We start from the raw sequence: 16,701 nt of genomic DNA on the forward strand, positions 1-16,701 counted from the left end.
GCTCCTGACAGGAAAGAAGAAAACACAAAAGGGAGAAACAAAGGTTTTTAAGCAATGACACAATCATCACGTGCACTCTGTGCACGTTCTTCATGTGTAAAACCCACGTGACTTTCTATAAACAAAAAACCCTGTGGATCCAGCCAGCACATAGCACAATTTTCTTCCCAAAAAGTTACTTCTGCTCTCTTCAATACCAACCACTTAATTTCTGAACCCATTTGCCTCCGCCTTTGATTTAATGATCAGTGGTGTCATTTATATCTAATCAATTTACAAAAACCAGTCAAGGGCAAAAGACTGAATTATTCTCAAGTAACTGATAGAGCTGAGCCCCTCAAAGAGCTGATTTTACCTTATTTTCCCCACAGAAAGAGGTGACCAAGCAATCTTTCCTTGCAGTAACAGTTACAAGTCATCTGCATGTACGGAAACAACACTTTTTATATATAAACAGAAGAGAGCTATCTCATAGCAGTGAGGACAGGTTATCCAAGACAAGTTATCCCAGCATATTGCACAATCAATGGACAGTATTTTCTACCATTCTTTACATTTCTGGTCCCATCAACACAGTTTCATGAAGCAGACAGACATAGCTACACCTGTCAAGTCTCTTCTACATCACCATGAAAACAGTGTGCACACAGTTGCAATATTTTTTTACCAGGTAGCATTTCCCTAAAGATTTGTTAACAGTTTTTCAAAGTACTAAAGACTAGGTACTACAAAAAAATATTTTTCAAATCATTAAAAAAGGAATAAGCAAAAATATAAAAATAAACTTAAAAAATAAACTAACAAAAAATTTCTAAATAATAAAATACAATCCACACTTCCTTATGAAACCAGATGAGGAAATGCTCCAATCTTTTTATTCTCTTAGGTTACTTGGCCATCTCTGGTACACACCACCACACAGCCCTCAGAAAATAATTCCAGATGCTGACACGTGCAACCAAACCAGCAGTTTTCACAATAGCTCACTGCACGTGCTCTCTCATGAATGCTACACTGGGCCATCCAGCCCCAACTGCCAGTGCAGGCACCATCCACAATTAAATTAATTGCTGAGGTTACCCAGGAACACTCCTCTAAAAACACCCACACACAAAGGTATTTATGAAACTGTGAGTTTAGTGAGCAGGTTTTGCAAGTCATTTGCTCTGTTTACTCCCAGATATTAAATTCTGAAAGTATTAATGCAACTGCATCGAAGGGCATCGTTTTTTCCTTGCTAGGAAAATGGAAGAGTCCTTCCTGGTAACTGTCAGGTTAGCACTCTCTTCCAAAGAGGGTCATGCACATGAAAAACAGTCTCATACAGCTACTTAAAAAGCACCACTAATAACCTATGGCTAGAAAGAAAGTTTCACTCTCCTTTCTCAGAGCTTCAGAGAAGAAGAGATGGCACCAGTGAAGGTCAGAGCCTGCTGAGCAGAAGTTTTCCACCCAGTTCTAAACAGGTTCCTTCCACAATCATTCTGATCTTTTCCACAGCTTCCCTGACAGATTTCACACGTGGAAGAGACACTGCTCTGATACATACAAGCTTCCCACCACTGCTATTGAATGGAACAGATACCAAGGAAGCACATGGGTAAGAAAAGATAAGAAACCATCACTTCAACTCAATGAATTTACAAAAGAGATTGAAACTGGCACATCAAAGAACATTTTTCATCTATACCAATCTGGAGAATGTCAGCCTAAAGAAAGTGATCCAATAGTTTTACCACAAGCATCCTTTTAAAGCCAAAGATCACACAGACAGGGCCAAAGAACTGCAAAACCCTTTCAAAAAAATGAATCTGTGTAACAGGTCGCAATTTATTACTGTGATGATCAAATATTTCTTCTAAACATCTAGCAGTCATTGTTTTAGCATTAGATCCTGAGAGAAAAAACTCCTAAATTATTAACTTCAGCTGCAAAAACACTAGTTCCCATGCAATTTTCCCAACATGCTTGTAATACAAGTAATGAGCCAAGAAAGTGGTTTGACTCTCAGCCCATGATGGCCAGCTCTGCAGAACAGCTTACCTCGTCAATGATGTCAATCACATCCCCCAGCTTGAGTTCCAGCTCATCCTCGTTCTGCGGGATGTACTCGAAGAGCACTTTGCACTGCCGCTTCTTGGACTCTGATTCAAGGGAAACACCAAAAGTGAGAACTCCCATAAAGGAGAATTCACCTTTCCTACAATGCAGACCCAGAAACCATCCCATGAGGCTATGGAGCTTTTGATCCTGGTTTTGCTTGGGGCACCTTAGGCTAGGGAGCCATAGTTTTGACATACAGACACTATCAACTATCAACTTGCTATAAAAAAAGCATGATGACACAAGTCAGGTAAATCCACACTACAGTGACTTCTCAACTAACCAAAATCTGCTGGAATGGCAATCACTGCCAGTTAGCACCTACTTGGAAGAAAATGTGCAAATTTGAGCCTCCAGTCCTTAAGAAATCCTGAAAGCAGGAGCACCTTTTGTTATGCACCACATTGGAGAGCTTACAGACCTTCTGGACTCTAACAAGGACCTTGCTAACCCCAGCTCTGAGGTAATGCCAACATTTGCTGGGTTCATTTTGTAAAAATCTGAACTCATCTTTATCTATGAATTAAAAATAAATCCCTCCCTTTTCTCAGTGCCAGTATGGCATCTAGTAATTCCAACTGTCAATCAGCAGTCTTTGACAAAGGCAAGATTAAAATCAAGTGCAGTCTTTAGCTGTTTGCCCCATATCATTAAAGCTCTGCAGGCATTAAAAAGGCAAAATGACACCCTGAGAGGAGAGAGCACTGAAGTGGCTTCTGACAACCCAAGCCCTGCAGCCACAGTGGTGTGAACCCACACTGCCTAATTACTCTGCACATACCCTGGAGTGCTGTGTTGCTGAACCCAGGCAGTTTATGCACTCCTCCTTCAAAGAACAGGCCATGCCTTTAGACCTTTTCCACAACAGAGCAGCCAGCATGCTTTTGAAGACAATTATCATCTTGAGCTATAACCCATGCATGCTCCCTATTCTCCCCAAAAACAATCTGGCAGAGTTTAAACAAAAATATCAATCAAAAGCTTGAGGTGGCAAAGCCTAAGCTTACAGATGTGATTTCCATTCTCTCTCTCTTTGTACTCCTTCCACACTGAAGCTTCAGCAATTAAGATTAGCTGTGTAATAACATTTCAAAACACTGCCTCAAGATTGATCCCTGTCTTTTTATAGCACTGTTCAAAGTCCAGAGCAATGCATTTTAAAAACCACACCCAGCATCCTCAGTACAAAACAGGTCAGGCATCAGAGCAATATTCAGCATCTAAAATTTCTGAGAGGGTTCACCAAAGCAAGAATTTTCTATATGCTGGAATATGATCTATGCAGGAAACAAAACCCAGAAATAAGAAGCTTTATGAGTTATTTCTAATAACACATAATTGCCCACATAATACACCATGTTTACCTCCACTGGAACTGATGCATGAGCCCAGAGGGATTGTTCAGTTAAGAGTAATTGCAATAAATGGTTCAATGGCCTTTACTGCCTCCTGCAGTGCTTTCAAGGTTTCTTTGTAGGAGATTAACTGATACCAAAAAAAGGCATATTAAAAAGTCACTGGTACTTGGTATAAATCTGATCTCAGTATTCCTTTTCATAGTGTAATTATATCTAAATGGGAGTTGGGGGGGAAACCCATGGATGCATTTCACATCCAGAAACCTCCCTCTCCTCTGAGGTCTGTTTCCAGTGACACAGTTTAGGAAGTATTGCCTCCCACTTTTGAAAATCCCTAAAATAACCCAGGAAGGGAACCAGTCCTCTCAGAGAACAGCATTCAGGCTTCACTGGGCTGGAAACCTGCAGGCAATTCTGTCCCTTTCCAAAACAACTTCTCTGGCTTCAGGTTTTGTTTGTTTTGTACAGGGTAAACCAAATTTAGCTCTTTGTTGTCACTTAGCACACCTTCTGTATTTTCCTCCTGCTGAACAAAAGCAGACATCTGATAGGAATTCTGCCTGCAGCTTACCACCCACCTGACACAAAAATACCTGCATTCAGGGAGACCTCCATGAAAGAAACTTAACTCTGTTTTTAACATTGTAAACCTCATTTCAGCAAGTGAAACAAAGACAACTAAGCTCTGGAAAGCAAGTGATTGCCCAGGCACAGAGTAAACAGGATCTGCAGGAGTTGTTAAAACAGTCTTCCAGGAAAAAGGGAACAGCAAGTGAAATGGAAATACAGAGACTGTCACTGCACCAGGTAAACAGTTGTGTGCCTAAAGGGAAGCACTTGAACACCATTTTCTCCAGAAGGATGAGAGCAGCCAGAGCCCTGCAGAGTTTGAGACCAAGCTGTACCTTCTACCCCGGCCACAGCCACCAGCATGAGGATGTGACATGGAAAATATGGGAACATACCAGGGTTAGGGTGACCAGAACAACAGCTGACAGCTGAACTGGTATCAGATCATGCTCACAGAACCCTAAGGTATCTCCAGGTGGAAGGACCCATAAGGATCACATTTATTCCCTTTCAGAGCCTGGCTGTATTTATCTAAGAATAGCATTAATCTTTCAGGTTGGATTTTTCCAAAGCCTGCTGTGTAAACATCCAGCAGGCACCTACATACTGTTGCCAACATGCACACACAGATCAGAGTCACTAAAAAGTGACTTTAAATCCTTAGTTTCCTGGAACAAAGTCTCCACAAATCTGTAAAGGTGGTGGTCCTGTTTCAGGGTTTTAAAAGACAACTAGCAGCTCTTCTTTTACAGACAAAACCTCAAAGCATAAACATGCCAAAACCAGTAAGTTGTGAACTCTTTTTTTAAAAGCAAGCTTAAATAATAAATGCCTTCAAAACCTTGTAAGACAGAGGAAGCCACAGTAATTTAAAGTAATATCTTAAAACAGATTGGTATGTCCAAATATAAATCACAAGCCCATGTGTTGGATGCAGGGAATAGCAAGCTTTCTGCTTCAGGCTTTAGTCACCTTGATACAAAAACTGGCATTATAACAAAGAGATCACAGATACAGAAGCACCAGTCCTACACTCCTGTCATCCTGAGGGGCTGCAGTTACACCAAAAGGAAAATTACTGCTTTTTGTTAACACCATCAACTGCACCTTATTTCACACCAGAAGCAAGTTTATCAGGAAGAATCTGAACTACAAAGAGTTTCCTTGTCAAAGCCTTGAATTTGTAGCAAAACTTGATGTTTGCATGTTTCAACTTTGCTTTAAAAATGATGACATTTTTGTGAAAATTTTTTATTATCATGAACAGACCTGCAGCTCTTTATTCAGGTACCCAGCAATACAAACAGAGCTCACATGAAGTCACAGAGCTCTCTGACATCTGGAAGGAGTCTAAATCCTATTCACAGGAAAATTCACCCTTATTATTGATGTTAAAAGCTATATTTAAGCTTTCTGCCCATACACACAGAAGCAAAATGTCTCTTTGAATCAGTTTTTCCTACTATATTTCTAATTTTCCCACATAATCTTAAAATTAAGTCATGCATTAAATTATTCATGCTTATTTTAAAGATGCACATCAGCAGCATGCACAATTGAAGGAATTGGAAAGATCACATACTCTTCTTGAAGCCTTTGGACGGGGGATGAGGCTGAAATCCTCCTGCTGGAAGCCCATAGCTGCTCATTCGCTGCACAAGGCTGGCTACATTGCCAGATTTCTCCCTCCTGAGTGGCACAGCATCATCCTTGGGCTCTACATCCTTCTTAACTTCCTGAAAAAAAGAGATTTAAAAGACTCAGAGGCACTTAAATCACCTAAGAGTTCAGTGGTTTCAAACAGGTGCACCACAGACTAACACATTTCAGGTACTTACCATTTGGGGTACAGTGACATACTCAAAAATCATGGCCTTCACCCTACAACTAAACATACCCAAGGCTGTAATAAACTTGACCTTTCCATACAATTGTGTTAGTAAACAGGTAGAGTGCTGAGAAAAATCAGAAATGGGGCAGCATTGTAGCTATCTACTCTAAATCTCAGAAAAGACGCTTTGAGCCCAAAAGTCTCATATTACAACTTTTATTTAACAGCTCGTATTTAAACACATTTTTAAAAATATAAATATTACTTCAGTGATAGACCACAAGGTAGGGTACTCAAATATTTTCATACATAAAACTATTGTGATCATCTCCGCTCCAGAAAGTTCCAAGGTGTTTACAGATGAGAGATGCAACTGCACTGCTGAAAGATGTGAGCAGAAACGAAAGTGAGCTCCAAGAAACAGAGTGGGAGCAAGTGAGGGGAAAGGTCTAACAGGAAAAAAAGTTAATGTCTCTCACTCTCCTAATCTTTCTAAATTAGAATGTTAGCCCTGAAATTGATTGTGCCAAACAAGACTGAGAAGCCTATGAACAAGAAAGTACCAGTTCTGAACAAAAAAGTCACTCTACTGTATCAGCTCATTAAATGGGATTCCACTGGAGAGCAGATACTCTGAAAGAAGGAAATCATCGCTTTGCACAAGAACAAAGCCATTAAGTCGGATCAATGGCCCATCTATTGTAGAACACAGCTTCCAGCAGCCAAAATCCCAGATGCTCTTTAGAGCTCCTGCAGCTCAGATCCTCCCACATTCCCAGAGCACCAGCAAGGTTCCATCAGGGAGATGGATCACCTCTCTCCTCCCTCCTGTGCCTGCAGCTGGAGCTGTCTAAATCCTTTCTGCACCCACGGTCCTGTCTGCTTCCACAGCATCCTTGGGGATGCAAACACTCACAAGTACTTGCAGCTTTTTGTGATGCACTTCAGAACAATTCTTGTATCCACCATCAGCAGCCACTGGCTAACAACTCCATGAGTTACAGCAGCTGTAGCTGCAATGAATCATTTAATGCTTGAAAACAGAATTGGCAAGGCATATATATACACTTACTCATGTCATGTGAGCTCCTGAACATGAGCTTCAAGACAACAAAGCCCATATATTGATAATATGCCAAAAATATGAGAAGCATATTCCCCAGGACCTGTCTGTCTGTCTGCTGCTTTTTGGGCCATTAAAGCCCAAGTTTCTTACTTGTAGCTGTCCAGCTGGAAAACTCAGCAGGTGTGAGCACTCACTGATGCCTTCAAACATACTATGAACCTCAAGTTAAACAGATCAAAGCATCCTCCTATTTCTCAAAAGAACAGAGCAAGAGTACAGACAGGAGGATTTTCCTCCCACTCATCTACATTACCAAAAAAATAAAAAAAATGCTTTTTAGAAAACAGTTGAGTAGTTCCTGCTGTCACTCTCCTTCCTCCACAGTGACTTGTGCCCTGGAGATCCTAGCTCTGCTGAGACCCATCCCATGTTCCAAGTTCAAAAAAAAAAAACCCCAAAACAAAAAAATAAACCCTCTTGAATAGCACAGCATTCTGTCTACCTCCCATTCCAGCAGACATTTCACATTTTAAAGATTTTGTCATTCTCAGGTCTACAGCTGTTTTTGGCCTGTTACTCACAAGTCTGATAAAACCATAAACAATTAAATTTGGCTACAGCTGAAAAGTTTGTCACCTCCAAAATGCCTTTCTGGCTGCCTTGCTGGCAAGGTCATTCTGCTCATGTTAAAAACATCCTGGTACTTGTCTAGAGTGCTTCTGCCTGCTTTGGATTTTTAAATTTTTTTTTTTTTTTTGCTATGCAATTTATACAGGCTCCAAAATCTCCAAGCTGCTCCAGGAGCTAGTACTTCCCCAGGTTTGTCAACTGTAGCACGTTCCAGTGAGGAGTCAGCTCCAGACTCTTCCCCAGGTCTGTACTTTGCTCAAGACTTCAGAAGCACCTGCTTCAACCACTTTGTAAAAAGTACAAAGATGCAAAAAGGAAGTGGGGGAAGTCCCACACAGGCAGTTGGGTCAAAAACATGACTTCTACTTTTTTTTTAATTAAAAAAAAAATTATTTATTAAAATATAAAAGAACAAAAACCACCACACACACCGCTTCCAAATGCTAGAAAATGGTGTGAGATAATCACCCTCATAACCAGTAATTTTAACTAAACTGACAATATGCTTTTAAGTCCAGCATTAAAGGCAGTAAAACAATGGATAGGTTATAACCAATAGGGAATTATTTCAGATAAAAGCAGTGCCCACTACAAAAGACCAAAGACCCAAAACCAAAAAGAGGAATGCTTGAGCAACTTTCTTGCCAGGCTTGAGTCTCCACCTGAAGTAGTGACAGGTAGAAAATGCTGTGGGTCTAACACAAGACAATGGCAAATTTTAGCAGGAAGTACAGGGGAATTACATTAAAAAACAGGATCTAAAATAATTCTATGTATAGTTATTACATGCATAAAATCTTGCTACCCAATTCAAAGGCAGAAGATTTACTGATGAAGAATTTCTTCAGCAGACATCAAAAAGAACAGACAGACAGTGGGAGAGTCTGGCAGCACCAGGAAGGTGCTCTCTGTACCTTCCTACCACAGCCAGGATAGGAAAGCTGTGAGAGAAATCATCCTAATCCATCCTAATCCAAGACACACAAAAGCAAAGAGGATGCAAGGAGAAGTTCAAGATGACTGTGATAAAAACAGGAGCAGAGAGCTGCAAATCCATCCAATTTACAATGAGCAGATGTGGGCATGGGACAGGCACCAGGCAGAGTTGACAGTGACATTTTACCTTGTGTGTTAGAAAGCAGCACTGGAGCATCACATGGAGCTGCTTTGCAACAAGGAGAGAAAAAACAACCACATGAGAGAGTTCTGCCATAGCAGCCAGGCATAAACTACAGAAGGGGTCAGTAAGCAATGCCTAAATGGGCCAGCAACTGGTTTTTTCATATTTAACCCTCTACCCTTTATAACATTCTTGTAAAGCAAGAATTATTTTTTTGTTCTCATTGGGGCATTATAAACCATATTAAAATTAAACCAAATTGAAACAAATTCAGGAATCCCTGGTCTCCACACCTGCATGTGACCCATTTCATCACAGCCCTGCAGTTCACATCGATCTTCTAAAAGCAGGGAAGTGTTCAAAGATTCATTTTCAAAAGCACACATCAGGATCCTCTGACACACACACCCACCACCCCTGCCAGCATCTTCATCCTGGACATCAGGATCAGTCATCAGGCATCATCTTTATGACTCCCTTCACAAAGAAAGTAATTTTTATACACAGACAGATTGGATATCTCAATACTGACAGTTATTGATGCAAACATTAGGTCACACCTCATTAATAACATTAATAAGAGTTTGAAATTCTTACATCTCTTCCGAACAGCTTGCTTGCATTTCAGTGGTTAGAAAATGACACTGCCCAAAAGGTGTCACCTCTGAGGTATCACTATACCCAACCTGAACATGCCCAAGACTCCTGTCCATGGGTGTCACAAGGCAGCTTTTTTTCGTTGTTTTTGGTGGGTTTTACATCAGCTTTGTATACCCAAATTATCAGAGACAGTCTGTGTTGTGACAATACCAACAAAAAGTTCCAGGACACTTCATCTTGCTCTGAGGCGAGGCCACTGCCAGCTGCCAGCCAGCAAAACCAAAATGAAAATATGACATTAACTGCAGCTGCAAATTTTAATATTTTTATTCTGCCAGTCCATTGCAGTTCAAGGCTTGTCAGTGTTTCCATGAGCAACACAGATTTTATGCATTTATGACTTGGCAGTACAAGGTCAATACAGACTGTCTCTTGGCCTAAAATATGCTCCACTGGGAAGTAACCACCCACTTGTTCTGTTGTGAGCTACAGCAGTAGTCATAAAGGTTTGAAGTTTTCATAATCTCCACTAAACGTGTATTTCGCAACACTTACAAACTCACTGCAGCCTGATAGGCAAAAAACAAGTATATAAATTTAACTAGCCAAAAAAAAAAGGGTGGTTTGTGCTTTAATTGCATCTGTCACAGTTTAATAATCCCTCAAGGAAATGTGTATGTTTACAAATAAAAATCTCAAAATCGCTAAAATGCAGCAATGTGTGATGCAAGAACTATTCTTTACACACAGACAAAAAGGCAACACATGTAAAAGCATGCACAGCCTCATGATGCTGTTAAAATAAGCTGGTGATCCTGACCTACTTCTGAGGCTAGCAGGAGCAGCCTCCCCTCCATCAGCTGCTTGCCCACCCATGGCTCCAGCAGGGACAGCTGGATCCTCCCCACTTCCCTCGCCAGCAGCCAAGAGCACTCAAATCAGCCAGGCAGTGGAGAGGCAGAAAGCAGGTCAGAGTGTCTGAAAGGCCAGGAGTTAAAAATACAAAGTCTATTCCTGAATTATAAGGGCACAGAGAAGTTCATTATCCAGCAAATCTAAATCTTTAGCTAGATTCTTCAACCATAAATATTTCAGCTGCCATCTTCTCCTATATATGCCATTATACACAGAACAATCATCTTTAGACTTTGGATATTAATTCCACTGTAACATCAGTTTGTACAAAAATGATGTGCATTACTCTTAGTGGCTGAGTACATTTTAAAGCAATATCTCAAGCAGCAGATAATAGTCTCAATCTCTAAAGAGGCTGAGATAAAGAACACACAAAGATAAATGCCTCAGCCTACTCATACAATTATCTCGTCTCCTTTCTTCCCCATCAGGAAAGCAATAAAGAGCCCATGGAATGAAGGGTCCATGACTCTGATTTTACTGAGCAGAAAGTAACTGAGAATTGAACCTGTCATTTTAGGGAAGAGGGAGGAATTGGAAATAGGCAACAGTTCTGTTTACACAAGTTCACAGCCTGTAAAAACCCATTCTTGAAAAAAACCACATAGAAATGTGACTATATATAAATACATAAAAAATCTGTACAGCTGTCTACAGAGGAGAGATTGTCATCTGTAACCTGTTCAAGAGCAATGAAACCTCAGTTCCTGCAGCACAAAAATCTTCACATAACTAATTTAGGTACTACACTTCCAGTTTTAGTAACAGCAACAGACAGGCAGGCACATGGCAGCCCTAACAGCCCCAGTCACTTAGATATCCCATATCCTCTCATTTTGCCTGTGTCTCTTCCTTCAGTAGAAAATAAGATTTCTCACCCACAATGTAGGTGCCCAGAGGCAAAATATTTAATAAATGCAATGAAAGAAGGATGAGTAATGTGTAGCTGTTCATATCTGTCTCATTACATGAGCTAAAGAGAAACATCAAGAAAATCCATGGACCAAAATAGCTGAGAAGCTGCTGAGTTCTTCCTCTGGAACATTCAGGAGATCAGAGCAGGTTCCACCTCCCAAGAAAAGAACTAGGCTGGGAGAGGTCAGAGGTTGCCCCTGACTCTCCAGAGGATTAAACATTGTTCTTGAAAACAGAAACAAATCACCTAAAGATGAAAGCAGCTACCATCTGAAGAACAGAAAGATGGATAACCTTGTTTTGCAAGACAACTTATCTCCTGGAGAGTGTAACACGTGTCATGGGTTGATTTTTTGGGGGCTCAATTTATGGCTGAAGTAAGGAATGTTTAGCAGGGAACCACTGGGTTTAGGTGCTGACCCAAGATCAGGCAGCATCACTCCCTGCCTTTGCCTCTTCATAGTCTGACTTGTTGATTTCTATTAAACCACACCCACATCACATAACAGTTTAACAAGTTACCAACATTTTTACATGTGTTATAATCTATACTAAATATAGATCTTTTAATCATAGTGCTCCATGTGTGGGAGGAAGACAATCATCCATCAGGCAAGGTACTGCTTTTTTCTCACAAATATGCAACACAGTAAGTGGGATCTCCGGGAAGCATAAAAAAATTAACTGAATTGCTGCAGATTTACAGACTAAAACCTGAGTCACTGAATAATTGTGATACCTGAAGGTCAAGAACAGACAAAGAGCTGAACTTTCCTATACAAGGAACACTCTGTAGAGGTAATGCAGAAGCAGCCTGAAGTTGTGGATTTTGATACAGATTATAAAAATATATGCTATAGTTTTTATGTATACAAATAATTCAGTTTTGTCACAGCGAATTGGATATGTATAAACTTTGTGTCAAGCAAGTGTCAAAATCAGACATGAAGTCTTGTTAATACTGGCAAAATACAAGAGATGTCAAACAAAACATGAAAGCTCAGATGCAGAAAAGCTCAGCAGTCAGCTCACCAGGTCTACCAACAGCACTGCAAGGAATCCTAAATTAACAGGAGTAACTAGGGGAAGCACAGATCTTTACATTAATGTTTCCCAACCATTTAATTAAGAAAAAAGTTCATTTTAAATTACTCCTGAAAATAATACCTTAAGAATATTTTATGGTATTGCCATGCTCATAGCCAGGTAAAACCATTTTAAAATGCTGATTGCATTTCTTCTCTATTGTGTTTGCTAATACATACATATGAAAATTTAATTATATTTCTTGTAATTGTTTTATAGAATAACAGTTAATGTCCTGTCAACCACCAGCCACAAAATAGTGCTTCAGATCAATGAAAGCAAGAACCACACGTGGCAGAGGGCAAGACAGAGCTCCAGCTCCCACAGCACATGTGTTTTATCAGCCTCCCCCACCTGGGAAGGCAGGAAGACATTTCTTTCCCCTCTCCCAGTTAATTGCCTCTACTGCTGGTCCAAAGAAATGTGAGATCCAGTAACATTACAGGTTCACTTTGATGTTTAACTCAGAACATCCCTTGTTCCTTTTCACCACCATCCTGTCTTTCTGCATCCACTCTGTGGCACTCTGCTTTCTTTTTCCCTGCATCCTTTTTCCAAGGCACCATCTCTGCATTCCCTGTAAAACCTTCAGCATTTCACAAGATAAAACACTGACACATCCACATCCCTTCACAAGTCTTGCCTAGGACACAAAATTAAATGTTCAAGAGATTGTCAAAGAAGGGCTAAAAATAGAAATCTGGAGTCTTAGTGGAAATTAGAAAATGTTTAATGCCAGAGATTCACCCACTAAATAACATTTTTAACCGAAAATGCATCTTGCTTTCTGTTCCTGTTTTGAAAGCATCTATGTAACATGCTTATCACCATTAGTTTCTAAGAATTCAAAAGCTTATTACACCAAGTCCAAAGCTAATGAATTCCATACATACATCAAAATGTATTTTTACAAAGTAAAGAGCACCAAAAAAGCTTATTAGACCTACAAAATATTTACCACAGTAAACTTTCAGATCAGCTCAAAATATTGAATAAAGCCAGTGTTCAAGGAACAAATACATTTGAAAGTCAACTTGATACTGAAAGTGCTACAGTTGAAAATTGCTAATTTCCCCTTCCAAAATGATGAGCCACCAAACAAAAAATTCACAATTGGTGCAAGTGTTAAGAGATGACAGAACAGATGAGCTACCCTTGTGCAGGTTTTAAGCTTCAAGTTCACATTTAGATTACTTCATTCCACCTCATAAAAAAGCAAAAGAACAGATTGAATATTAACTGTGTTGGGTGTACACACACATTGGTTTATGAGACATACAACAAAGGACTACAATTACATGGCTGGAATGTGCAGCCAGAGCCTCCTGGGATGTACCAAACATTACAGCAAACAGCACCTGGATAACTGAGCTCTTTGTCTTACTACATATGCTAATTTCAGAGTGCATATTTATAGCCATATTTTAGACTTCTGCACACAGAGAAGGTCTGAACTTAAAAAGTCAGGTCCCTGCACAAGCCCCCTCAGTCTCTGTTGCCCGAGACACCAGCAATGCTTTGAGCAGTTTACTCAGTGAAGGCAGCAAACACCTTCTGATGGAGCACACCCTGTTGGAAGCCTCCAGGCAGGGAATGATTGCCTTGCTCCTGTGCTTGGAGAGAAAGCTATAAAATTACACACAAATCAAGTGTAACAACTAAATAAGGACGGACAAAGGAGCAAACTGCTTCATGTAATTACAGGAATAAGGACATGTATAGACCTGCTGCTTCTTCCACACGAACCATTACACTCAATCAGAGCAGCTCTGGGAGTACCCAGGAGCGTGCAGTGAGCACAGAGCAACATCACATGCTGATAAGGCGTTTAGAAAAGCAAGAGGCACAGCTACAATCAACAAACTTGGTAACTCAAATTCCCTCAGAGGGAATAATTAGCATATTAAGCAGTATTTGCACAGATCATTAATCACACTTTATCCTGCTGCTCTCCTGAACAGCATCTTAAGTTCCCTAAGTTCCATATCAGTGCTGCCACTGAGTCAAAATTTGGAAGCTATTTCCGTTTCTCTAATGCTCTTGACAACACGGTATCAACATATTTGATACATATTTTGATGTTTCAAATAGTACACATTTGAAAAGATACTAAGTATTACAAAAACCACCAGTGTTTTCCCCATTCTGTGTTCACATTCAGCCACTGAAGACTTCACAGTGCCACAGATTTTTACTATTACAGTGAAACAACAGCTTGTGAATGCAAAGCGAAATCTTCTCAGGTGATTTTTTTCAACATCTTAAAGCACAGGTGCTCACCTTGAACAGGGAAAGAGTCACATCATTTTAACAAATTTCCTGCAGTTAAATAGTTCACTTTGAGGAAAGCATCTGTGACATTTTAGATCTAACAGTCCATCAAGGTAAATATTTCAGATAGTCAACTCACTTGCATGCTCTTTCTTTCCAAACAAGACACCTGCACTGCCTCAGAATATGAAATAATTCACACATCCCCAACCAACACTGACAAAGGAAATTCCTGTGTGGAGGTGGTGACAGCTGAAAAGACAACCTGACACACAGGTCAGGTATGGGCACAGCTGTGGCAGCAGCAGCTCTACAGTGCTAAACCAAATGCACCTCCAGACTTCCCCTCTTCATGCCAGGCACAGACACATCACAGAGGGACTTCACAGGGTCAGCACCCAACTGGTCTGGACCAAAGAGCCAATCCAACTGACTCAACTGGAAAAGTCACAGCAATAAGAATAAATCATGGTGAGCTCTGAAAGCCAGTGAAAATGCTTACATACCAGTGCCATTAGTTATATCTGTCAATGTCTTCAGTTGATTTCATTTTCTTTACTCTTGTTTTTAGAAACAATAGTTTCCCCCTCATAAGCAAGGCTCACTGAAGCAAATAACTAACATTCCAGTTGGACAAAAAACCTGTTTCGTTGTTTACTCAGGCCAAAACAACTGGATATCAGAGACTCTCATCCCCCAAGCACAGGAATCATTATCACCATTCTCACAAATCCCAGACTTGTACCAATGGATGGGACTAGCAGGTGCAGCCCAGGCAAACCCACAAGGTATCCCTGAAATGACACTCTCCTCCAGTGGTCCTATTTCCCCCAAAAGCCTAAAGAAAAATCAGCAGAAACAATGGGTGGCACCACAGTATTAGCAACAGGTGTTAAAGCATCAGCCTGAATTCTCAGCTTCACTCCTTGCCTGGAGACAAAGAACCCAGTGCTTCTCTCATATACTCAGCACTGAAACTGAAATTACTTAATATGGCTTTCAATCTTGCATGTCATCTTTGTTTCTGAGAAACAAGAACTGCCAGCTTTGAAGCAAACATCACCTCCTTACCAGCAGGGCTGCCTACTCTGCCTGGGAAGCAGTGCTGCTCTGAGCACTCAGTGTCACCTCCCCGCACAACCCACTGCTAGTGGTGACAGCTCCTTCAAAACAGTAATAAAGCAAAGGAAAAGGCTGTATAAACTGAAATGTAATTTGCCCAACAGGACTGTAAATTGCTGTTTATCTTGTTTTCTCCAAGGCTTACCTGGATGCAAAGATTTTGGACAGCATACTTAAAGAGAGCAGGCACCAACATTTTGGAAACAAGTATTTTATTCTATTCCTTAAATACATCCTACTTACTTCAAACTAAATGTGTATGGTTTAACCTACAGACATTGCTTTAAAATTTATTTATTAATCTGTTTAACTACTGTTACTACACTTTTTAATTGTGCCCCGGTTAGAATTAACCAGAAGAGTCTGTCTTGTCTGTGATCTTTCCCAACTCCATGATTCCTGTTTTAAGTTCTGAGTGAGGTCAATTTACTATTTTTGAGAAGGAATTAAGGAAGATGTTATGCTTGAAGGAGCTTTCAGTCAAAACTTCTCTCACTGGCTCACAGCACACTTGTGTTTAACAGCATCCCTCCAGTGAGAACACAAGACAGGCAGCAAAGACAGGCTTAAGAAGATAGGTCAGTTGTGCTAATACTCTGAAGTGCTTGTCTAGGGGTGATGAAAAGGGAAGAAAAGAGACTTGGGTTGTGTTTTGTTTCCACAAACACACAGACCAGGAAGTTGAAAGAAAGAATCACCTAAAAACAAATCATCCTTTTAAAAATGAACTCTGTCTGCAGGCACTGTCTGCGATCTCTAAGCATCTCCCTACACTACAGAAGGGGACACGAGCAAAAACAGCCCCAAGTAATTTTATTATGCAAACAATTCTAAGACCAAGAATTCACACCATATACTAAATAAACTCTCAAAATCATATTGCAAGCATAACTTTTAAACTCCTGCTGTTTTCATCCACAACCCCAAAACACAAAGCCTATTTACAACATTTGATGTTAAGAACATACAGAAAATAAAACAAGCTTACCACTTCCAAGGACATATTTGCTCGAACACGCCCAGTGTGCAGGGTGGTTTTTTATTTAGGGGGAGGAAGAAAAATGTCACAGTGAGCAAAGTTCACGTGCTAGCCTGGAGAGGATCCAGGTTGGGC

At 40.3% G+C, this 16,701-nt stretch overlaps 1 protein-coding gene across 2 annotated transcripts in view; it reads right to left on the reverse strand.

Annotated features, from left to right (window-relative positions):
* The window catches only part of LOC116994398 (CD2 associated protein), a 76,449-nt gene that overhangs the window by 33,201 nt on the left and 26,547 nt on the right, over positions 1 to 16,701 (reverse strand). For both annotated transcript variants that reach the window (XM_033056074.2, XM_033056073.2), the window contains exons 3-4: positions 5,614 to 5,767; positions 2,044 to 2,144 (exon numbers count right to left, since the gene is read on the reverse strand). In XM_033056074.2, the coding sequence (XP_032911965.1) occupies positions 2,044 to 2,144; positions 5,614 to 5,767 (255 nt within the window). The remainder of the gene's footprint in view (positions 1 to 2,043; positions 2,145 to 5,613; positions 5,768 to 16,701) is intronic.

This window comes from Catharus ustulatus, chromosome 3, assembly GCF_009819885.2.
Source record: "Catharus ustulatus isolate bCatUst1 chromosome 3, bCatUst1.pri.v2, whole genome shotgun sequence".
NCBI lineage: Eukaryota > Metazoa > Chordata > Aves > Passeriformes > Turdidae > Catharus > Catharus ustulatus.